Below are 24,565 nucleotides of genomic sequence, written 5' to 3' on the forward strand. Positions count from 1 at the left end.
TCAACTTGCAGGACATGAAACTTGGCAAATTGATGGGGAACATTTAGTATTCCGGCGATGGCTCCATATAAATTTAACATCATAGATAGTATAATCACTTTACGGTACTGTGCTATGAGCTCTTGATTTAAAACTCTAGATAGATTTCTGAGTGAATGCTACATTCTGGTAAAATAGTTCCCAAAATCTAATGAACATAAAATTGAGGACTATCCTGCTATTCTAGTTAAAATTAAAATGCAGTATGTAGTTAGATTTGTTTAACAAAGTTCAGTCCTTCCAAAGTAACCTCATAAATCTTCTTTTGGGGAGCTAAAGTCCATTATTGAATATATTGTTTTTAGTACATGTAGTATTTTTAAGAAAATGCTAGACTCCGTACCAGTACTCTCCTCACCAAAATGTATTGGTTCCAGACACAATGTGTGCACAGTTTTATGTAGCCACTAATACCAAAGAAGTACTGCTTTATTTCTGCGGTCCATCTGTTAGATGGAAGTATAGCTTCCCTCCTGGTGCTCTCATGATCTCTGTGAGCTTGTCTGTAAAACCTGGAATCTGTTTCTGTAACGTTCTCCTTCGCGTGTAACTGATAACGTCGAATTCAATGTCGAGATAAACCACAGTCAATGAGAACCAGATCGCAGTAAGAAAAACCATTTACTGTTCACTCTTCACATTAACATACAGTGAAAACTGTTGATAAAACAATACAAGATTGATACAGTGTTTGTTCCTTCCTTAATATCACATTTCAATTGTAAATACTTGTAAAGGTGACTATAACTACATTACACTAAGGTGCAGTATACAGGGAGAGTTTACCTGCTCCATTGACTACTTTAAATACACTTCCATGCAAACTATCCGCAACTCTTTAACTAACGAAAGCATAAACATTATCGACCGTCGTTACTTCTAACAGGATCGGCATTAACATCTTAGTTCAATATATCGATTATCTATTAGCTTACAGCGTTGCTCTCACTGTGATTTCTCATGCCTGCAAAACAACTTCTGCTCAGGTGTGCCTCGTGGTGAGCCCCCACCCTCGCGCTAATTTCAAACCGGTACTTTCCCACAAGATGCGGCGAAACCGGATGTGACGTCATCGCATGCCGATATATTTTACATGCAATGAATATACTTTAAACACTTCTAATTCTAACTAGAAAATACTATTGAATGAATTACTAAGTGAAAATATTATAAACTAAGTAACTGTCGTAAAGACAGCACAGCTCCCGTAAGCTTATTCTCATAAAAATGCTGACCATCAAGCATCACTTCCTCAACTAATAAATTTCCCTTGGTAATAACATGGGTTCTCCAAATCTTTCATTGCTATCCCTATTAATAGCTCAAGGTTTGACCCCTGTAGCCTTAAAAAATATCATCCCATTCCAAATTTCCTTTCAACACATTCAATAACTTTGAAGGTGTGGTCTATCAAGTTTACCTTTTTCTGATCAAAACTCCTTGTATAAATATTTGCATCCAGAGTTTCATTCCTGTCATAGACTAAAATACCTTTTGTTTTAGCAAAGTTACTAGTGGCTTCCTATAGTTAATTTTTCTATCCTTGTTATTTCTGACCTATCTTTGTCTAAGTTTCTGACTTAGTTGACCATACCATTACTTTTCAACACCCTCTACTGTTCTCAGAGTTTCTGGGCCAACTTTCACCTTGCAACCACCTTACCCATCCATTCATAGCCAGGAATCACCAGCAATTCCTTCTGCCCAGCATCAGCACCATATATTCTGCTTTATTGGAAGCTCTACTTCTAGCCTCTCCTCATTTAACTCCATGGTTCCTGACACCATCATCAGAAAACCCTGCATCAATTGTTACATGTAAATTAACATTAGTAACTCTACTTGCCACTACTGACCCCTGCATCATCCCTAAATTGCAAAACTGCTTGTCTGACATCAAGTAGATGAGCTGAAATCTTGTCTGACTGAATACCAGAAGCGTGAAGACCTCTTTTTCTCTATTCTAGTATAAACTCAGTGACTTTGCCTGGCAAATGTCTGTAACTCATCCAAACCCTTTACAATCTGGTATCAAATATCATCCTGTCATAAATTTTACATCATACTGGCTGTTTCCAATAGTATTACAATGCATAATTCCAATGCTCTCTCAGTTCATCTACTGTGAAAACTCTCATTTATTAATACCTTTTATAAACATACTATTCCAATGCATGCCTGACTGGCATCTATTTATTGCTCTATTTTCTTAAAACCTGAAATCTACAATTCATCTTTGTGAGAACTGCACCAACTCATTCGTCATTGGGGCTTTCTTCTCAAGCTTTCCTTTGCATCTGTAATCTCTTCCCATTCTTGATCATTCCAGAAATTAATTGTTCCACATGACTTTCAGCCTCAGATCTGTTATTCGGGAACACCCTGACAAAACCATATTGACTCTATGTCCCTTTCTCTCCATTTAACTTTCTTCTTCAAACAAGCAAGTTTGCTCAGGAACAACCACATCAGGCTGGCATTGGCTTGGTAATAGGTACAAGGGTATTATAACTAGATGTACAATCTTGGTGATCCTGGTCTCCCTAACTGTGAACATGCTGGTTAAGGCAACCAAAGGGGAGAGTAGAATGCCCTCTGACTAAAGACAGGCATGCAGCAGCCCCCAATCAGAGCCTTCAAGGATGACCTCTCAGTAGCAGCTACATTAGCCCCAGGCTATAGATGGATGAGATGTGGCTGCCATCCAAGAAGCCACCAACAAGTTAAAAGTCTGGCTCACTAGTGTGGACAAGTCAGACCTACCTGGCAAGTTCAAAGCCTGGGTCTACCAGCATGGCACCCTCCCCAGAATCGTTTAGCCCATGCTGGTATATGAGATACCCCTGGCAACAGTTGAGGTTCTTCATTGAAGGATCAATTGCTGTTTTCGACAATGGCTGGGCCTCCCACGTAGGAAGAGGAACAAACCACAGCTTCCTTCAGCAGCCTGAATGTGGAGCTCCATACAAGAGAGTTGCTGCAATACAGAGTTTCTAGCACCCCAAAGTCTCAGCAGAGGTACTGAGACCCAGACAGACAGGAAGTGGATGGCCAAGTTTGCAGTGGAGTTGGCTGAGTCACGTCTGAGGCACAGGGCTCTTGTAAGGATACTGGCATCTGTTCAGGCAGGGTTAGGCAGATTCCCTTCAACCCAAGGCCACAGAGCAGGGACAAATGCAAGCTTGTCCAGGAAGAGGTCGAAGCAGCTATCAAGGAAGAATGTGCCAGCAGATGGTAGAAATGGAGAAGCAGGGAACTTGGACAAGGGGTGAGGGTGTGCTGAAGTGGAAGATCTCCTGGTCAAACATCTGGCAGGCAGAACCCCAGCACATCAAGTTCATGATCCAGGCTCTGTACGATGTCTTGCCTAGTGGAGCAAACCCTTGTGCTTGGGGGCAAATGTGAGGCACCATGATATTCTCTCTGCCCTTGCAGAGAGACCCTGGCTCATATCCTCAGTAGCTGCCCAAAAGCCCTAAGAGAAGGCCACTACCCCTGGCATTATGACCAGGTGCTGAAGGCAGTGGCAGGAAGTATCGCCTCACCCATCAACATCATTAGGCACCTCCACCAGCCCAGAAAGCCCATCACCTTTGTCAAAGCTGGAGACCAGCCTCAGCTCAGCCCAGGTCACCAGCAGGCTTGTTCACCATGGCATCTGACTGGCAACTGAAAGTCGATCTGGGCAAGCAATTGAAGTTCCCTGACTTCATTGCATCATCATTCCTGGGGCCTGACATGGTCATCCTGTCAAAAACCTTGAAGCAGGTGATCATGGTAGAACGGGCCGTTCCTCGGGAAGACTGGATTGAGGAGCTATTTGACTGTAAGAAAACCAAATAAGAGGAGCTGGTAAAGCAGTGCCAGGGACAGAAGCGGAGGGCACAATGTGAGCCTCTAGAGGTGGAGTGCAGAGACTTTGCAGTACAAAACCTAGTCTCTCCTTGGCATTACAGGGGCCTGCAAAGAAAAGCACCATCAGGACCATCACAGAGGCTGTTGAGCAAGCCTCAAGATGGCTATGGGTCAAGAGGTGTGATCCGTGGAACAGTGCTGCTGGGACACAAGCCGGGGCCTGATCAACACTGACTGGGTTGCCTGGGCAAGAGTGTCTGATGTTGAAAAACCTGTAACACCAGATGACCCCAGGTTACATCAATGATGATGTGCCAGCGCATCCCAGGATGTATCTCAGCATCGTGATGAAGCCAAGTTCTCAATGTGCGGCTTGTACAAAATGTTTATTTGCTTATGTTGCTGCAAAGTGTCTTGAGACATTTTTACTACACTTGATGGGTTTTTCGCTTGTAATTTCAAGCCATGTTCTGAGAGTCAATTGGCAGTTAAAGGAATGGAGAGCTGCCTTCCTAGTACTCGGAATACCATTCTTAACTCAACTGCTCCAAAAGACTTTTAAAGGCCTTACAAAGTGATTCAGCACAAGATCCAATACAGTTCAGCAATTCACTAAATTGTAGCTGATAAACTACTTTGACACACTTCACACTAAACTGAAAGAACTGGGTGCTTCTAGTTGTGTTTAATCAACGTACTTTGCCAAGTCTCTGAGTACAAATTTTTCCTTCAGAAATTGAAACAGTTTCCAAAACTGATCATTAATGGACAGGTCATGGTCATTTCAGGAACAACCAAGTTTTATTATTCCACAGATCACTCTGCTTGCTATCTGTTCTGATCTTACTAGGAACTAACAAGCCCCATCTAACTTCCAAAGCACCATTCCTGGTTTGCGATCACCATTCTTCAAATTCTGATTACATAAGAACATAAGAAATAGGATTAGAAGTAGGCCATCTGGCCCATCAAGCCTGTTCCACCATATGGTTCATCTAACCATGGACTCATCTCCACCTCCCTGCCTTTTCCCCATAACCTTTAATTCCCCTACTATGCAAAAATCTATCCAACCTTGACTTAAATATATTTACTGAGGTAGTCTCCACTGCTTCATTGGGCAGAAAATTACACAGATTCACCACTCTTTGGGAAAACTAGTTCTTCCTCATCTCCATCCTAAATTTACTCCCCCAAATCTTGAGGCTATGTGCCCTGGTTCTAGTCTCACCTATCAGTGGAAACAACTTTCCTGCCTCTATCTTATCGATCACTTTTATAATTTTATATGTTTCTATAAGATGTCCTCTTATCCTTCTGAATTGCAGCGAGTACAGTCCCAGGCAACTCAATCTCTCCTCATTCTGTAACCCCCTCATCTCTGGTAAATCTCTGCACTGTCTCCAAAACCAGTAAGTATTTCCTCAAGTAAGGAGATCAGAACTGCACGCAACACTCCAGATGCAGCCTCATACTTCCCTGCCGATTTTCATATATTTGTACTTGCTTTTTGAATGTAGTGAGTTAAATTGATACTTCAGTTTAACAGATTATCAGTTTTTTTAAAAAAAGATGAAAGGCAGCATCCTGAACACAATAGTTCCTAAATACAAATAACCTTACTTAAATCTAAAGTATTTCAAATGATAGTCACATCTAAAGGGCCTGTTTAGTGAATGCAGTACTCTTTAGAGTGTAATGATAGAATTATTATCACTAGTTTAGAATTAATTGCATCCCAGAAAGATCAACTCTACGTTCTTGTTCTTGCAATTACAATCTCCTGTCTCGTGGGAATTATTTTTCTAACTTAATGTTATCTGTATTTATCCTTCTCACTGAACTGTGTCAGCGCAGTGAGGCAAACATTTACATTGCTCACTTCCTCTGTGCAATCAGGACATATTACACATTGAATACATGCTCTGAAGCAAGGTTACACCAACTGAATTACAACAACTTGAAAATGGTTCTCTTTTCCTGTCACTATTTCACAAATACAGTACGTAGATAGTCCTGTTGCAGTAGGAAAGTTCTGATGCTCTAAGTCTGAAAATGAGGTATCACCAAAACTGCAGCTGGTGGCCAAGTCTTTGCTTATCACAATGTGGTTATGACCAGGCAAAGTGCTGCAATTGGTTGTGAACTGATGGACCAGTGGAGTGTTATTTACACTGAAGGAGTGAGAGCTCTAATTAAAAAGCTGACTATGCTTAGATATATGAAGAATTAAAAATAATCTTCTGCAGAAACAGGAACACCACCCATAACTTCAAATGGTGTTTTGTAGCTACACTGTCGTCATTTCCCCAAAGAAAGGCTGAATTATTTGTTTATGGGATGGGAATGTTGTTGGATACACCAATATTTGTTGTTGATTTCCTTCCTTAGATTAGATTAGCTTTATCTGTCATATGCATCAAAACACACTGTGAAATGGGTCATTTGGATCAATGACCAACAAAGTCCAAAGCAATGCTCTGGTGTGTCCACAAGTGTCAACTTCAAAATATATTTATCATCAAAGTATGTCTCCATTATACAACTTTGAGATGCATTTCCTGAAAGGCAGCCATGGAACAAAGAAACTAAAAACAAACTCCATACATGTATGTAAAAAAAGACTCTCTAACAGCAAATGTGCAGAAAATAAAACCACATCGAGCAGCGCATTTAAAAAATAAAACAACCCATAAAAAACAAGATCATCGAATACCCAATGTGCAATGGAAAAAAAATCTTGCAAACAGTCTGCAAAGAGAGTCCCATAGTTCAGCACAAAGCCGTGTAAACATTTTGGAGCAGCGATCCAAACCAGCCTATACCTCACCTCTAGCCCTAACACCCTGAACTTTTCAACCTGGCCCAGTGCTGAACTCTCCATCCAAGCAACATGTTTTGGCACTTCGAAAAACTAGCTGAACCAGACCACACCTCAACTTGGGCCTCGGCACTCTGAAATTTTCAATCTGGCCCAGCACTTAAATCTCCTTCCAAACAATGGGCTCTGCCATTATGGATACATCAGAGTTTGCCGCCTCAATTCAGCCTGTAAATCTCCGTCACGTCGATGCACTCTGGGGCCTAAACCCCATGGGGTCGATTCAGCCCCTGCCCAACCTTTCAAGCTCTTCCATGCTCTCAATGCCTCACCTCAATTCTGCCATGTCAAATTGCCTCCAAGTCCAAAGGGAATTTATAGACTACTACTTGCAATGAATTGTCACCGTGCTTCCGGTACCAACATGGCATGCCCACAACTACATAACTCTGGTGGAATGTCTTTGGAATGTGGGAGGAAACTAGAGCGCATAGAGGAAACCCACACAGTCACAAGGAGAACATAAAAACTCCTGACAGCCAGCAGTGGGAATTGAACCTTGATTACTGGTTTTGTAAAGCATTACGCTAACCACAATGCAACCTTGTCACTCCTATGAAGGTGGTGAAGCTCTTGCATAAATTTCATAGCCAGTTGCCATTTCTTACCCTGTCATAACAACAACAACAGACCATTTCAGAAATTCACAATTTGTAGGTTTCTTAAAAAAAAAGAATAATAGTTCTTAATCACTGGGATTGTGATTGAGCATTCTTTTTATTTCTTTTCACAACAAAATTGGAAATATTTAAAGTTTAGCAAATAAGGTGCTGATACTAATACGTATTTTGAGTTCAATATACTTGCATGCTCAGTCAGGACACATTCTGTAAGCTTTTTAAGTTAAGTAGAGGGAAGCACTGCAAGGATTGTCCTGCAAAACTGAAATGATACAAGTACTCAAATATGAGGAAATCTGCAGATGCTGGAAATTCAAACAACATGCACAAAATGTTGGCAGAATGCAGCAGGCCAGGCAGCATCTATAGGAAGAAGTACAGTCAACATTTCGGGCTGAGACCCTAACACAGGCCGAAACGTTGACTGTACGTCTTCCTATAGATGCTGCCTGGCCTGCTGCATTCCACCAGCATTTTGTGTGTGATGATACAAGTACTGACTTGACTGTTTTGATGGATTTCTTGATAAGCTGCCAAAAACCAAAGATTGTCAATAGTCTTGATGGAGCACTTAAGGTGAGTAAAAAGTGACTGCAAATGAGTGTTCAGAATAGTCTGTGCTCTAGTGTATGAATTACAAAATGATGCAAGGCAGGTCTAGCAAATAGTTAAGGCATATAGCATGTTGGCTTTGTGGCTGAGAAGGTGGAGTTTAAGAAAAGGGAGATTTTATTATAGTGTGTTGGTGACGCCACACATGGAAAACTGGGTTTGGTTTGGGTTCACTTAGTTAAAATAGGATAAAGTATCATTGGAGGTACCGTAAATTCCAAACTATAAGCCGCTACTTTTTCCCCACGCTTTGAACACAGCGGCCTATACTACGGTGCGGCTAATGCATGTTTTCTTTTCATGCCGCCAAAAACATTTTGCCTCGTAACAGTAGACCAATAAAATTGATGAGTAGTTCACAGAGGTCCAATGAAATTGTACGATAAATCAAGTGCACTTTCACAATTAAATTATTGTAAATCAGTCATTTGTACTCACCCTCATCAACATGGAAAACACTCGAAGAAAAGCATATGATGCAGCTTTTAAGTTAAAGGCAATCAATCTGGCGGTTGAAGAAGGAAATCGAGCTGCTGCACATAATCTTGGCATAAATGAATCGATGTTGAGACGGTGGAGACGCCAGCGTGAAGAACTGAGTCAATGCAAAAAGATGACAAAAGCTTTCAGAGGTAATCATAGCAGATGGCCCGAACTTGAAAACTTTCTTGAAGACTGGGTTAACACACAGAGAGCAGGCGGCCGCGGTGTTTCCACCGTGCAGATCAGACTGAAGGCTAAAGCAATCGCCACCAAAATGAAAATCGAAGATTTTAAAGGTGGGCCATCGTGGTGTTTTAGATTTATGAGACGAAAAGGCCTGTCCGTCAGGGTACGCACGACTCTGTGTCAGCAGCTCCCTCCCGACCACAAGGAAAAACTTGCTAACTTCCGCACATTCACTCAAACAAAGATAGCGGAGAATTCCATCAGGCCAGATGATATCATAAATATGGATGAAGTACCTTTGACGTTTGACCTGCCTCTCACTCGGACTGTTAATAAAAAAGGTGACTCGTCCATCACACTGAAAACAAGTGGCCATGAGAGAACGAATTTTACTTGTGTTCTGAGCTGCACAGCATCCGGACTAAAGCTTCCACCGATGGTGATTTTTAAGTGGCTGACAATGAAAGTTCAGTGAAAGCTGCCATCAAGAGTACAAACTCAATTCCAGCTGTGATTCCTGGGGGCACCACGAAGTATTTGCAGCCACTGTACATCAGCGTGAACCGGGCATTTAAAGTGGCGCTGTGCGTTGAGTGGGAGGCTTGATGACGAGCGGCGAGAAATCCTTTACCAAAACAGGATGCATGCGAAAAGCATCTTTAACTCAAGTCTGCCAGTGGATCCTAAATGTGTGGAGCCGTGTCACAACATCCACCATCACCAGCGGGTTTCAAAAGGCTGGACTGCTGCGTGATGAAGAGGACCGCGTGCGCTCAAGTGAGAGCGACAATGAAGAGACTGAAGTGAGTGACGAGATCCTGAGGTTATTCAATTCGGACACTGAAAAAGAGGACTTTGATGGTTTTAGTGTGCAGGAGGAAGATGAAGAAGGCGATCAATAACTTTTCCTGGTAGGCTGCAGTATATCTATATTTTTTACCAGTCGTTAGGAGATATTGGAAAGTTGTTCGTGCACTGTTCAGTAAAAAAGTATACGCAACGTAATTTGTGTGTTACCGATACGTATGTATATTTAAAAGTAGCTGTGTTACAGGCACTGTTCGAAAAAAAGCATTTGCAATATGTATTTGTTTATGTTACCATACGGATTTAATTAAAAGTTAAAAAATCCTCACGTGTAATATCTTTCTGTGTAAATATCTCATATTACAACGTGGGACACCTGCGGCTTAAAATCCTGCGGCCTGTACAAGTACAAAATTGATTTTCTTTCTAAAATTAGAGCGTGCGGCTTTTAATCAGGTGCGCTCTGTAGTCCGGAATCTACGGTAGTTCAAAGGGCATTTGCCAGGCAAAATCCTATGATAAAGGGCCATCCTATCAAGAGAGACTAGGCAGTTTGGGTTTGTATGTCTTGAAGTTGAAACAAATTGGATATTCAAACATAAAAGATCTTAAGGGGCTTCACAGGGTAAATGTTCAAATGTTTCCACTATTGGGAAAGTCATGTACCTGGAGAGAGAGAAAATAATGAGGTATTTAAAACGGAGATGTGCATACATTTTTCAGTGTCAGAGAAGTTGAGGTCAGCATTAGTCTGCTGTGAACACGTTGAATGGTGGAACAGGTCTGAGGTGCTGAGTGGCCACCTACTCCTCCTAATTTCTTGTAAACAGGGATTGAAGAATGAGAGTGCTGCCAGAAACAAGGCTTATGTCATCAATCAATCAATAGCACCAGGCAGCCACCGATCCCAGGGGATCATGGGTTTGTGCCTCCAGTGTACTGTGACCTCTCCAGGGAGCAAGCCTGGGCGGGAAGATTTGAAGAACCGGCTGTTGCCCATGCGGCAGGTTCCCATGTCACTGACGCATTCCAAGGGAAGGACAAGTGTCGATACAGCTTGGCACAAGTGTTGTTGCAGGGGTTGCCAGAGTGAAGTTGCTTTAGGGACCCTGGCTCCAGATTTCTTCCTTGAGGTTTCCTCCTGAAGACTTTCCCTTGGGAGGGTATAGCCACAAGGCAGCGGAGGTCTAAAATCAGGGTTTTCCTTCCAGGCAGGCTGCCATCCAAGGCTGATGAGCCCCACCTGTCCATCATCAATCAGTAAAAGCAAATTAGAACTAAAATTGAAAATGCTAAACTCATCACTCTATAGTAGTGTTTTTATTCACCAATTAATCACTGAATAGTCATAATATTTTCAAAAATAATAAAACGTAAGTGACTAATAGCACATGCACATCTTTATTTCAGCTACATTCAAAAATCACACCAAAGTGGCAGTGAAAACCATGAAGCCAGGTACCATGTCAGTGGAAGCCTTCCTCATGGAAGCTAACCTCATGAAGGCTCTTCAGCATGACAAGTTAGTGCGGCTCAATGCCGTGGTTACGAAAGAGGAGCCCATATACATCATCACGGAGTATATGTCCAAAGGTAGGATGTGTATGGATATGTACAAGTTCATTTTTTCCTTTCTTGCTGTGGGTGATTTTGATAATTCAGTCGGTTTGCCACTTGTGTGTATTAACAAGACAGGTGTAAGGACTGCTTACAAATATATTTGCTCTAACCACTTCAAGTTATTATCTGTCTCTGCTCTGTAAATGCCACATTATTTAAGCTTTCTACTTGGAGTTCACTCTGAAAATGCAGTTCAAAGCACACCTTTCATCCTCTTTTACTAGGTGTACTTACTTGATAATGCTTTGAAGCTACAGAGTAGCTATTTTTTGTTTGACACACTAGACAACATGAAGTTGACCATTTTACAAAGTGTTTTTATAGGTGTGCAAGCAACCTCATTGGGGAGATTTAGTCTTCTTGAATGCTGTTCAGTGTTAACAATAGCTAGATGGTTTCCTATCATAATGATTTGTTTCAAAACAACAGCAGGCCTCGCAACAGTAGCTGGGATGTGGACCACAGATTACAATGGGAAATTGAAAAGGTGTATCAAAAGGACAGTGTTATGATAGCCATCGGAGATTTCAACATTCAGGTCAATTGGGAAAATCAGGTTTGTAATGGATCTCAAGATAGTGAGTTTGTTGAATGCCCATGAGATGGTTTTTCTAGAGCATTTTGTCGTTGAACCTACTAGGGGATCAACTATACTGGACTGGGTGTTATTTAATGAATCTGAGGTGATTGAGGAGCTTAAGGTAGAAGAACTCTTAGGAAGAAGTGATCACAATATGATTGAGTTCAACGACGATTGATAGGCAGAAAGTAAGGTCTGACATAGCAGTATCTCAGTGGAGTAAAGGAAATTACAGTGCTTTGAGAGAGGAGTTGGCCAACGTAAACTGGAAAGAACTGCTGGCAGGGATGACAGCAGAACAGCAATGCTGTGAGCTTCTGGGGGAAATGAAGAAGGCGCAGGACTGATGTATTCCAAAAATGAAGAAATACTCAAATGGTAAAATAGTGCAACCGTGGCTGACAAGGGAAGTCAAAGTTAATGTAAAAGCAAAAGAGTGGGCAAACAACGTAACAAAAATTAGTGGGAAGACAGAGGAGAAAGAAGCTTCTAAAACCCTACAGAGAGCAACTAAAAGAATCATTAGGAGGGGAAAGATGAAAACTGAAAGCAAGCTGGTAAACAATATCAATATTGATAGTAAAAGAGAGATGAGAGTGGATCTAGAACCACAAGAAAATGAGGCTGGAGAAATAACATCAGGGGACAAAGAGATGGCAGATTAAACAAATGAGTATTTTACATCAGTCTTCACTGTGGAAGACACTAGGAGTGTGCCAGATGTTGAAGGGTGTGAGGGAAGAGAAGTGAGTGCAGTTACTATTATAAGAGAGAAAGTGCTCAAAAAGCTGAAAGACCTAAGGATATATAAGTCACCTGGACCAAATGAACTGCACTCTTGGGTTCTGAAAGAGGTAGTGATAGAGATTGTAAAAGCATTAGTAATAATCTTTCAAAACTCATTGGACTCTGGCATGCAGCCAGAGGACTGGAAAGTGGCAAATGTCATTTCACTCTTTAAGAAAGGAGGAAGGCAAAAGAAAGGAAATTGCAGGCAGTTAGCCTGACCTCAGCGGGTGGGAAGATATTAGAGTCATTTGCTAAGGATAAGGTTGTGGAGTACTTGGTGACACATGGCAAGATAGGATAAAGTCAGCATGGTTTCCTTAAAGGAAAATCTTGCCTGACCAACCTGTTGGAATTCTTTGAGGAGATCACATGTAGGATAGATAAAGTGTATAAGTCACCTAGTGTATGCTATATATTTTGACTTTCAGAAGGCCTTTGACAAGGTGCCACGCATGAGGCTGCTTACCAAGTTAGGAGCCTATGATATCACAGGGAAGTTTCTGGCATGATTAGAGCATTGGCTGATTGTTAGGAGGCAGCAAGTGAGAATCCTTTTCTGGTTGGCAGCCAGTGACTAGTGGTGTTCCGCAGGAGTCGGTGTCGGGACCACTTCTTTTTATACTGAATAGCAATGATTTAGATGAAGAAATAGACAGCTTTGCAGATGACACAAAGATTGGTGAAGCGGCAGTTAGTGTTGAGGAAACAGGTAGGCTGCAGAAGGACTTAGATAGATTAGGAGAATGGGCAAGACAGTGGCAAATGAAATACAATGTTAGAAAATGCTTGGTCATGCACTTTGGTAGAAGAAATACATGTGCAGATTTACTAAATAGGGAGGAAATCCAAAAACCTGAGATGCAAAGGGACTTGCAAGTCCTTGTGCAGAACACACTAAAGGTTAACTTGCGGTAGAGTCAGTATTGAGGAAGACGAATGCAATTTTAGCATTCATTGTGAAATCTAGAATACAAGAAAAGGTATGTGATGCTGAGGCTTTATAAGGCACTGGAGAGGCCTCACCTTGAGTTCTGGGTGCCTCATCTAAGAAAAGATGTGCTGGCACTGGTGGGGGTTCAGACTCAGGATAGAGGGGTGTCCATTTAAAACAGAGTTGCAGAAATTTTTTTTTAGCCAGAGGGTGGTGAATTTGTGGAATTTATTACCACAGATAGCTGTGGAGGCTAGGTTGTTGTGTGTATTTAAGGCAGATCTTGATAGGTTCTTAATTGGACATGACATCAAAGGCTACAGCGAGAAGGCCGGGGACTGGGCCTGAGGATGAGGGAGAAAAAGGATTGGCCATGATTAAATGGCGGAGCAGACTCAGTGGGCCAAATAGCCTAATTCTACTCCTATGTCCTATGGTCCAAAACAGCATCAGAAATTGTGACCTTTTTTCCATTGGTATAAAAATGAAAATGTTGGATACACTGAGCAGGTCACACAGCCCCACAGCCCCTATGGAAAGAGTTAATGTTTCAAGCTGAAGAACTGAAGCATTAGTCCCTTCTCTTTCCACAGATGTTACCTCACCCACTACATGCTTCTGTTTATTTTCAGTATCCACAGGCTTCTTTTAAAATTTCATTCAATAGTATTGATCTCTTCAATCAAAATGCTTTTATAACCTTGGGAAAAATTAGGACCACTACTTTCTCTTGTCTCAAACCCCATTCGTTCTCCTTTCTATGGAAATGCTGCAGGCCACCTCTTCTACAGCTGAGGGAGAAAGTACAAATGAAGTGGGAGAGGGGGAGGGCATGGTGCTTCCTGCTCATGCCATTTTTCAGAAGCACCTATAAAAGGTGACAAGTGCTTCTAAATAACTTAGAGTGACTCTATAACTCTATCTTATGCCTATTTTTAGTGAAATGTATCTCCATTTCTTCCCTAAAATTGTTTATTCCTCATTCCAAGGAAGACTTGGAGATCATTTAGTCTTCTGAGTGCTACGGCTTCTCCTAAGGTGCACAAGAATCTCCACCCACAATACCAGTGATTATCTTCTGATCTTAGCCTTATTAGGGACTTCATTTTTCTTGTGTGTAACAAGGTTTTATCAAATAGAAGACATTTACACTATCTTTGCATACAAAGTTAAAAGATAAAATACTCAGAAACAATGTACATCTTAAATCTGTATGTGAGCTGGCTTCATCTCTTAACATGAAGGGATATCCCGGTCATATTAAATCCAGTCTCAAAAATGTGGATTCCTTGTGTCACCACTTTCTTTTGGACATTTAAGAATTCTATTTTTAAAATGTGTAGCAGTACCCAACATATTTTTTTTAAACTTCACAGTTTATTCATTTATCAATGGACTAAAATAAAATCTATGTCACAGCATAGATCTGTGTCAAATGGTACAATAGCAGAATGTCCCAATATGGTATTGCCCTATTTAGAGTCATCCAATGGTCTAATTTCTGTTCTCAATATTAAAGATAGAAGCTGTATCTGCTTTATGTGCCTTGTTACAAAAAAGTCTGATGATAAACTATCCAAAGTTTTCATCTAAGTTCTGTGCCTTATGTTTGCCATGCAGTAAACTGTCAGATGCTGCACAGGGGCCATTTAAGTAAAGATAAAATTTAATGTTAAAGCCATGCTCTTTACTAAATTAATGCATGACTTACTGTTTCTCATGGGTATACATTATGCTGTCTCACAAGTAAGCACCCTCTTTCTCACCATTTAGCATGCTGTTTTGCCCTTTCTGTCCCTCGTCCTCAATCACAAGCACTGGTGCTTTTGCCCACTGTTTCTCACTCCTGTCCCTAAACCTTTTCACTTGGACTTTCCGTCTCTCGAGCTCTTTGATTCTTCCCACACTCCGAAAGGGAACACTTCATCCCTTACATACACCCAATCTGGACACACTTGCCTAGGTATTTTCCTACCTATTGGCATCAAAGCATGCAGTCCCCACAATGCTCTGTCCACACACCAGGCTCTATTCATGGACACTCCTTCTTCACCAGGCTCCAGCTCCCATGAGAACTGTACTAGAAGTCAGTTAGAGCCACCACAGGCTCATGGGCATTTCCAACAATGAAATGAGTCATGGGCATTTTAATACTACTGCCTGATTGATTTTTGCTTTCCTTTGCAAAGTCAAGCAAGGCAGATGCTCAATTTGTCCTTGAAAAGCTCATTATTTTAATTTATTCACAGAATGCATGTGTGCATGCAATGCCAACATTTAATGTTAATCCTTAATTGCCTCTGAGAAAGTGATGGTGAGCTGCTATCTCGAATTTTTCTCGTGTGAATTTACTTCCACCCTTTAGTTACAATCAAGGATTTTGACCCAGCAACAAAACTGTAATTTCCACACGTTTCAAAACACATTCACCCCATTTCCTCCTTAACGAAGTAAATCAGGCAATGAAGAAACAACAAGTTAATCCAGCCTGACAGCTCAAATTGTCACAGCCTCATAACTGTTGCAAAAGAGTAGGAATTAAAGTGAAACAAGGCATTTCTCTCAGGAGACAGGCTCACAGTTAATCTGCTCGCCCTTCCTCACCACCCCCTCCCCCATACACTATAGCCACCTCATGGCTGCAAAGTCTTAGTATACATAATGAAAGTTTACCTGCATGCCTATCTTGTCTACGATAATATCAATAACAACGCATAGGCAGTTAACAAAAAGCATTTCTAGACAAAATAAATAACAATACAAAAAGCAAAATTAGGAGACAGTACTCATTAGTCAAATTGATAAATTTTCAATGAAGGGAGTCGGTACAATAAATAAAGAATTGAGCCAACTGCCTGAAGGTTTAGCCACCACAAGAAGTACATAGGCAAAGAAATAAATCGCTAAATTACAGAACCTTTGTTCATTTAGATTATGGACAATCTGTGACTCTGTCTACCCATTTTAGCTTTGTACAAAAAAAAAGCTCCCAGGTTGAGTGAACTCGGCCTTTTCTCCTTGGAGCAACGGAGGATGAGAGGCAACCTGATAGAGGTGTAAAAGACGATGAGAGGCATTGATCATGTGGTAGTCAGAGGCTTTTTCCCAGGGCTGAAATGGTTGCCACAAGGGGACATAGGTTTAAGGTGCTAGGGAGTAAGTACAGAGGAGATGTCAGGGTTAAGCTTTTTTTTAACTCATTGTGGTGAGTGTGTGGAATGGGCAGCTGGCAATGGTGGTGGAGGCGGAAACGATAGGGTCTTTCAAGAGATTTTTGGATAGCTTAGAAAAATAGAGGACTATGGGGAAGTCTAGTAATTTCTAAGGTAGGGACATGTTTGGCACAACTTGGTGGGCTGAAGGGCCTGTATTGTGCTGTAGGTATTCTATGTTACTATGTTACATTTTCACCTTATCAGCATTTTTGAGCTCAAAAGGATGTTTCTGATTTTCTCTAAGGAATTATCTTCTGAAAATGTCCCTGAATTACCTAGCATTGACTCAATACTGTTTTGTTTCAGATTTTCCTCATTGAGCAGAAAGAGAATCTAGGTTAGAATATTTTTGCTTATCGTATGCGGAGGCATGTAGACATTCACTGTGACATGTGATGTCTATCTCGAGCCAACCAATTGCAGGAAGGCGTTCATGAACCACCATTCCTCTCAATGCTTCAATGTTCTAACCTACCTATACCTGTCTATTTGGTTCTTAATTTTTTTAATACCAAATACTGTGAATATTGGAAATACGATATGAAAAGGGAAGTGTTTAGTTCATGTGGTATGAGAATGCTACGGCTAATGCTTCCCAGTGATAGCTGGTTTTGTAAAATCATCACCCTCAAATGTTTCTCGCTCCACATATACTGCTTTGAGAAACAGCATTTTTTGTTTTTATTTTAGATTTTATCTCCACAACTACACATCCCAAAACAACCTTCTCTCCCTCGCACAAAAAAATTCCTCATTTCATCATATTCCTGCTCCACCTGGTTGAGGATTGACCTTGTCTTTGTGGCCCTCAAGCGCAATATAATTTTGCACCGGCAAACTTCACATTTGCCTACTATGCACTATGATAATCACTTTTCCAGGCAACGTTTCTAGACAACTATCTCTCATCAAATCTCTTAGATTAGCACAGTGAAGGGTGGCTTACTGGGGGTGGGGGGGCATCACTGGAAACTTACACCCGTTGTATCAGACTTATAGATGTGTGTTTCTATGAAAGCAGGTCTAAGATAAGGTTGAGAAGCTGACATTTTTTTATATAATGGAAAAGCCATCCGATTAAAAGCCTAATTATAGGTCAAAGAGAAAACTGATGTTATGGTAGTCTACTTGAGTAGTATGCTGTGAGAATTTAGTGCTAATTATGGATGTGTCAAGGGGTTTGGAACAAAATATTGTTGCTGTATATGCAGAGCTTATATAATTAACGGTTTTAACTGTAACAAGTATTTTTTTTTGTTCCATCTCCCTGTTTGGTTATTGCCAGCAAAGCACAAGAGCCAAATTTAAAACCTTTGCTACTTACTTTGACCTTGCCTTCAAATTCACAAAGTCTATTTCTGACAGTTCTCTCCCTCTTCTGGATCTTTCTGATTATCCACCTATTACCTGCTATGAATCCTCTGACTTCCACTGTTATTTCAATTTCACTTCCTCTCCAAACCACCCCCATCTGCAGTAATGATGCCATCCCTTTCGGTTTCTCCATCTCCATGGCATGTATTCTCAGGATAATGCTTTCCATTCCAGAGTTTATAAAATATCCTCTTTTGTTTTTGCAGAAACGTAGCTCCCCCTTTGCTGCAATTGTTGGAAGCCTCGCATGCATTTCCTCCACTTCAGGCACAAATACCTTTATTCACCTTGCGCCCAGACAGAACAATGAGGAGGTTCCCAGAGTCCCCATATTTTATCCCACTAACATTCGCATCCAGTAAATCGTCCTTTACCACTTCCGCTAGCTGCAACGAGAACCCATCACCGATAACATCCTCCCCCTTCCCCCTACAACCCCTTAGTTTGCTAATTGCTGCTCATCTATAACCCAATGGTACATATGAGCATTGAGTTTTCTGTTTTCAGATAATACAATTTCACTGTGCACCTTTCCCAACCCCATCAGTCCTCCTCCTCCTTCCTTTGTTCGCCTTTTCTATTCCATGTCTGTCCCACACCAGTCTCCATCTGCCTCACCTGGATTCCACAAACTATATCACCCACCAGCTCCTGTCCCAGCTCTGCCGGCCTTCTATATACAGACTATCCTCCTCCTTTTACTCCACCCTCACTCCCAGTGCTGATACAGAGTGCTCAACCGAAAATACCCTTCTGCCTCCACAAAACGTTGCTTGACCCAATGAGTTTCTTTCTGCTGTTTATTTTTAGTGTCTCGCCTGACTTGAAATAACAGAAAGGTTACAGCAAGAAAAGGGCCAATCAGACCTTACTAGATCCAGGAAAGAGACATAGAGACATACAGCATGTGAACAAGCTTATCAGCTCAACTGGCCTATACCAATTAAGCTGTTTATTGTAGCTATTCCCTTTTTGCCCCATTTCTTTCTTAAAGTTTAATTGTCATTCAGCCATACATGTGTACAGCTAATACTAAACAGCATTCGTCCAGGGCCAAGGTGCAAAACACAGTACATACAGTCACACACAGCATACAGCATATAGCACATGCAATGAAATAATATTAGCCCAAGTCCCTGAGTGGTATGGCCTGGAGATTGATGGTACATGGGATGTTGTCCTAAAGCCAAGTTTCTGCAGGGACAAGCACACAGCAGTTCCTCATTTTGCACTGGTGTAGCTGCAGGTGAATGCAGTTCATTTGTCTCCCACTGAACACACAAGAGATAAGCACTAATGGGACAGCCAGCCCCCAGATCAGCAAGGACTCCAGCTGTACCTCTGCCCTCACGAACACTGCCTCCTCCCCGGGTGGCTGCAGCAGGTGAAGTGCCACGGCATGAGGGCCTGCTCCACACAATAACCATGGTCACGCAGTTCCCAATCACCAGTAATGCCCGTAAACCAATAAACCAGACTTCTCCATTGCCAACATCCAACACAGGGTCTTGCAGTCACAAGAAAAACATCCAGGACAATCACTTGCACCATTTGCTGGGCCATGCACTGCCTCCAATGCCTTCCCTGGGTGGCTGTCGCAGGTGATGAAACGGTACTCAACAAGCCGATGCTATCAAGCTCCATCACTATCCTGTATCTTGCTAATGAGGTAGAGCTGCAGTACTTGGTGTTCTCATACCATATACATATCACCATCTGTGTAATTAAAAAGTTGCTCCTCCAGTTCCAATTTGATCAATGACCTTCCTTTCGTAAGGTTAGAAATGGAAGTATTTGCTGATGACTGCACAACATTCAATTCCATCTACAGCTCTTCAGCAAATGAAGCAGCCCATTCCTGCATGCAGTGAGATATGGACAGCATTCAGGCAAGGGCTGATAAATAACACTTATGCCACAAACGTGCAAGGCAACCCTCCTGATGAAGGGTTTCGGCCTGAAACGTCGTCTCTACCTCCTCCCATAGATGCTGTCTGGCCTGCTGAGTTCTGCCAGCATTTCGTGTTTTTATTTAGGCGACAGTCATCTCCAACAAGAGAAGATCTTATCACCTTGCCAATCAATGGCATCACCAGCACTGAGACCCCATCATTAATGACCCAGGGTTTGTCATTGACCAGAAACTCAACTGGAGCATCCCTGTAAATACAGAGGCTAAGTGTCCTCTGTTGCATATCGCTTCACGTCCTAAGCCATTTCCACTATCTTATATTACACAAATCAGGACTGTGGGAAAACTTCCCACTTGTGTTGATGAATACAGCACTAGCAACTCTCTGATGAAGTTCAGCATCTCCCACAATAAAGCAGGTCTTTTGACTGACACCCTAAATATTCCATTTTCATATGATGGTTGTAGTGTGCCTTATTTACAAAAGGGACTATACTTGCTAGTACTCCAGTAGCGTGTCTGAAACACGTGATGACTCCATTTATGTAGGACAAGGGCAACAAGTATTTGGGAATGCCATCACCCACAGGTTCCTCTCTAAGTTTAACTATCCTGGCCTGAAACTACACTGATGGTCATTCATTGTCCCCGGGTTTAAGTCTTAGCACTCTGTATCCAGAAGAATCTTCACCAGAAAGGCTGCAGTGTTTCATTGTGCTCCCACCACCTTCTCAAAGGCAATGAGGGATGAACAAACTGCCAGTGAGGCATTTATTCTACAGCTTGCTAATAACAGGAAGCACTCTGTTGTTAATACCATATTCACCTGCACTACCTCCTTTGAGTATCTATGAACATATAGTAACAAAGACACTTGGCATCTCCACATCTTTCAGTAATCCAAAACGTATTGCCTCACACTGCTGATTTCCACTTTTCTCCCCAACTGACCAAACTTTGTCTTGCCTCTGTCAAAAGCTTTCCTTCCAACTGTCAATCACCTATAAGTTGATTTATGTAGAGTTGGCTGTCCAAATTGTATTACAAGAAAAGAAAAGGGCCAAGAACAGGACACTCTGGAGCCCCAGTAATAATATCCTTTCAGTAACAAAAGCACCCATCAAGCATTACTCTTTGTTTCCTGTCACTGAACTAATTTTAAATTGAATTTGTCACTCTTGCGCAAATCCCTTGGGCTTTTACACTTTTGAGTAGTTTGCAGCTTGTGACCTTGTCAAAGGCTTTGCTAAAAGTCTATATCAAATTCACAGTTGACTACTTTTGCTACCTCATAAAAAAATGCAATTAAGTTAACCAAACATGACGTTATTTAACAAATCCTGACCAAATTGTGCTTTACTAAATGACGGTTTCTGTTATTTCTTTGAATGGATTCCAATACTGTGTCCCCCCACTGAAGTTAAACTGGTGGACCTTTAATTACTCAATTATCCCTTGCTCTCATTTTAAACAATATGTTAGCAACTCTCCAGGCCTCTGGCACCATTCCAGTAGCCAAAGGGGAATGAAATATCATGACTTTAGCCTCTATATTTATATTATTTGCCTCTATAACAGCCTGCAATTTAATTATTCAGGGCTCATAACTCATGCACAGGTAGTTCTGCTACAAAGTAGCCTTCCATGGTGTGATTTGGTGACAATGTGATTGATAGATAAGGGAACACTACTTGCCTTACATGGGCCACATTGGTTATAAAGTGATCACAGCCGATAAATCCTATTTAAATCTGTGCTTTGAAGATAACCACAATCTGTTCAGTTGTGACAGAGCTTTCTATAACGTGAGGTTACTTACAGACATGTAACCATCACGTTACAGCAGCACTACTTGTACCATGAAAAATGTAAATCCCATGAATATCTCCTCTTTTACTATGTTTATACCAACCGATATTTCACACTGACCCTCCTCGCCAAAAATATTTGCATCAACCCCTCTTCTGATTGGGTCGTCGAAGTATTCATTAAGATCTTTAGCTGTTACAGGAGAGCCCAACTTTAAATACATGGATGGAAATTACAATGGACATTTACATATTTACAAAGTGGAAAAGATAACAGCATCTGTTAATCATAAGCTGGAACAATTTGATTCATACTGGGAAAAATGGTTTAACTACATAATGCCTCATAGGCCTGATTTTATTCTCACAAATCAATGAATCTGTTGTAAAAAAAAGGATCACTGCCTACTTGTACATAGTTCTTTCCTTTTGCTTTTTTCTTTCCACTCTTTTCTATAAGTGTATTCCTCAGATAAATACTTTGTGGAGATTTGTGATATATATATATATATATATCACTATATGATATATATGTACAATGTCTGAAATACATCTTATGGAGGTGTTTGTTTGATGATGAACTTCAATTAAAAAAAATTACAAAAAAAACAAAACAAAATAGCTGTTACCTCCGCTCTGCTTAATGGAGTCTGAAACACACAGAGATATGCAAATAATTCAGCTAATCAAGCAACAATCTGTGGAAAGTTATCATTTTGGGTCAAGGATCCTTCCTCAGAACTGTGGGAAGAATGAAGGGTGATCATTTCTCAGAAGATCTGGGGCGGGAGGGGGTGAGAGAGGAATCAAGCAAAAGAATCTGGGATAAACATCTTTGAAAGTACAGGTAGCTGTGGCAGATCATGGGATGTGGAGCACAAGTACTGAGCATTAAGAAGTAATTTTATAGAAATGAAATGAAAAAGGAATATAAGCATTATAATCGGAAAATTTGAGAGTCACTTTCTGAAGGTTGAAAATTCAGTGTTCATTTCAGATGGTTACAAAGCAACTAGATGAGAAACAAGATATTCTTTGAGTTTATGTGGCTAAAGACCAACGTGTCACAACACATGGAGACTCCAAAGGTTGCCAATACTAGAATCTGGAGCAACAAACAAATAGCTGAAGAACAAACAGCTGGATCACTGAGCACCTTTGGAGGAACTAGTTTATTATTGTCACATGTACCGAGATAGAGGGAAAGCTTGTCTTGCATACTGTTGGTACAGATCTGGTCATTACACAATGCATTGAGGTAGAATAATGTAAAACAATAATATCACAGAATAACATATAACAGCCAGGGGAAAGGTTCAGTGCAGGTTAAAAAAATAAAAAGTGCCAGATCATTACAAGATAGATTGTAAGATTACGAGTCCATCTTACCATACCAAGGAACCATTTAATAGTCTTATGATAGTGAGATAGAATTTGTCTTTGAACCTAGTAAAACATGCCTTTGGGTTTTGCCTGATGGAGAAGGGAGAATGTCTGGGGTGGGTGGTTCTTAGTAATATATTATTATACTGGTTGATTTACTGAGGCAGAGAGAATTACAGAGTTCATGGAGGTGAGGGTGGTTCCCAGGTTACCCTAAGCTGTGTTTATGACTCTTAGCAGTTTCTGGTGCAAAACAGTTGCTATACCAGTTATGATACTTTCAGATTGGTTGCTTTCTATGGTGCCTCAATAAAAATTGGTAAGGGTTGATGGGGCCTATTTAGCCTCCTGAGGAAATGGAGCTTAGCCATGGCATCTACACGGTAGGATCGATCAGGCTATTGGTGATGTTCACTCCCAGGACCTTGAAGCTTTCAACACCCTCGAGCTCAACACTGTCGATGTATAGAGCAGCATGTGTGCTGCTCTCTTCCTGAAATCCACGATGAGCTCCTTTGCTTTGATGACACTAAGAAAGGGTAAAATAGGTGTGGGTTTGAGGACTGAAGTGGTCCAGCAACAGGAAACTCAAAATTTCTCTTATGGACTGAATGCAGATGGCCGGCAAAGTGATTATATGTAAGAATTTGCATATGGTTCCCTAATTTCCTTCCTTGGCTCTTAATTCTTTGCTTTGTCTCTGGCTTGAAACATACTTACAGTATAAGACACGTTTGGATTTTCTATGATTTTTTTTTTGACAGTATTTTTTCATACCCCTTTATTCCTTGCCAATTTCTCTGTTTAACTTCACTCTTGGTTGGCACGGCAGTGTAGAGGTTAGCACAATGCTTTACAGTACCACGGACCCCGGTTCAATTCACACTGCTGACCATAAGGAATACCTACCTTCTCTCCATGATCACTTGGGTTTTCTCCCACAGTCCAAAGGCGTACTGGTTGTAGGGTAATTGTCATTGTAAATTGTCCTGTGAATAGGCTACGATTAAATCGGGGAATTGCTAGGCAGTGTGGCTCATTGCGCTAAATGGCCTTTTCCAAGCTGTATCTCAATAAATACATTTATAAATTCTGCACCTTTCTAGCCATTTGAAATATTAAAGTGTCTCATACGACCGTTTCATTACTTCCCTTTTTATTTTTGCTCTTTGTGTCTTGTCATCTCTTTCAATGTGGAAAACTTTACAAAACACCAGTATCAACAACATAAAGCAAAATGGTGTACTGAATTTCTCCAACTTTGCTCATTTTGTATGCCATCAATTCAGTTTTATTTTTGTTTGTAGAATAAAATCAGGGCGCTTAATGTGTCAGAGTTAAACTGCATATCGTGGAAACAAGCCCTTCAGCCCAATAAGTCTGTGCTAACCATCATGTACCTTGATATGCCCAATCATTAACCCGGAAGATGGCAGAGTTTGGCATTGAAACGTCGGTGATAATCGACTA

General features: G+C 41.1%; 1 protein-coding gene across 2 annotated transcripts in view; it reads left to right on the plus strand.

Annotated features, from left to right (window-relative positions):
• The window catches only part of LOC132399847 (tyrosine-protein kinase HCK-like), a 154,490-nt gene that overhangs the window by 79,645 nt on the left and 50,280 nt on the right, over positions 1 to 24,565 (plus strand). For both annotated transcript variants that reach the window (XM_059980673.1, XM_059980672.1), the window contains exon 9: positions 10,894 to 11,076. In XM_059980673.1, coding sequence (XP_059836656.1) covers positions 10,894 to 11,076 — 183 coding nt within the window. The remainder of the gene's footprint in view (positions 1 to 10,893; positions 11,077 to 24,565) is intronic.

The sequence above is a fragment of the Hypanus sabinus genome, chromosome 9 (assembly GCF_030144855.1).
Source record: "Hypanus sabinus isolate sHypSab1 chromosome 9, sHypSab1.hap1, whole genome shotgun sequence".
Lineage (NCBI taxonomy): Eukaryota > Metazoa > Chordata > Chondrichthyes > Myliobatiformes > Dasyatidae > Hypanus > Hypanus sabinus.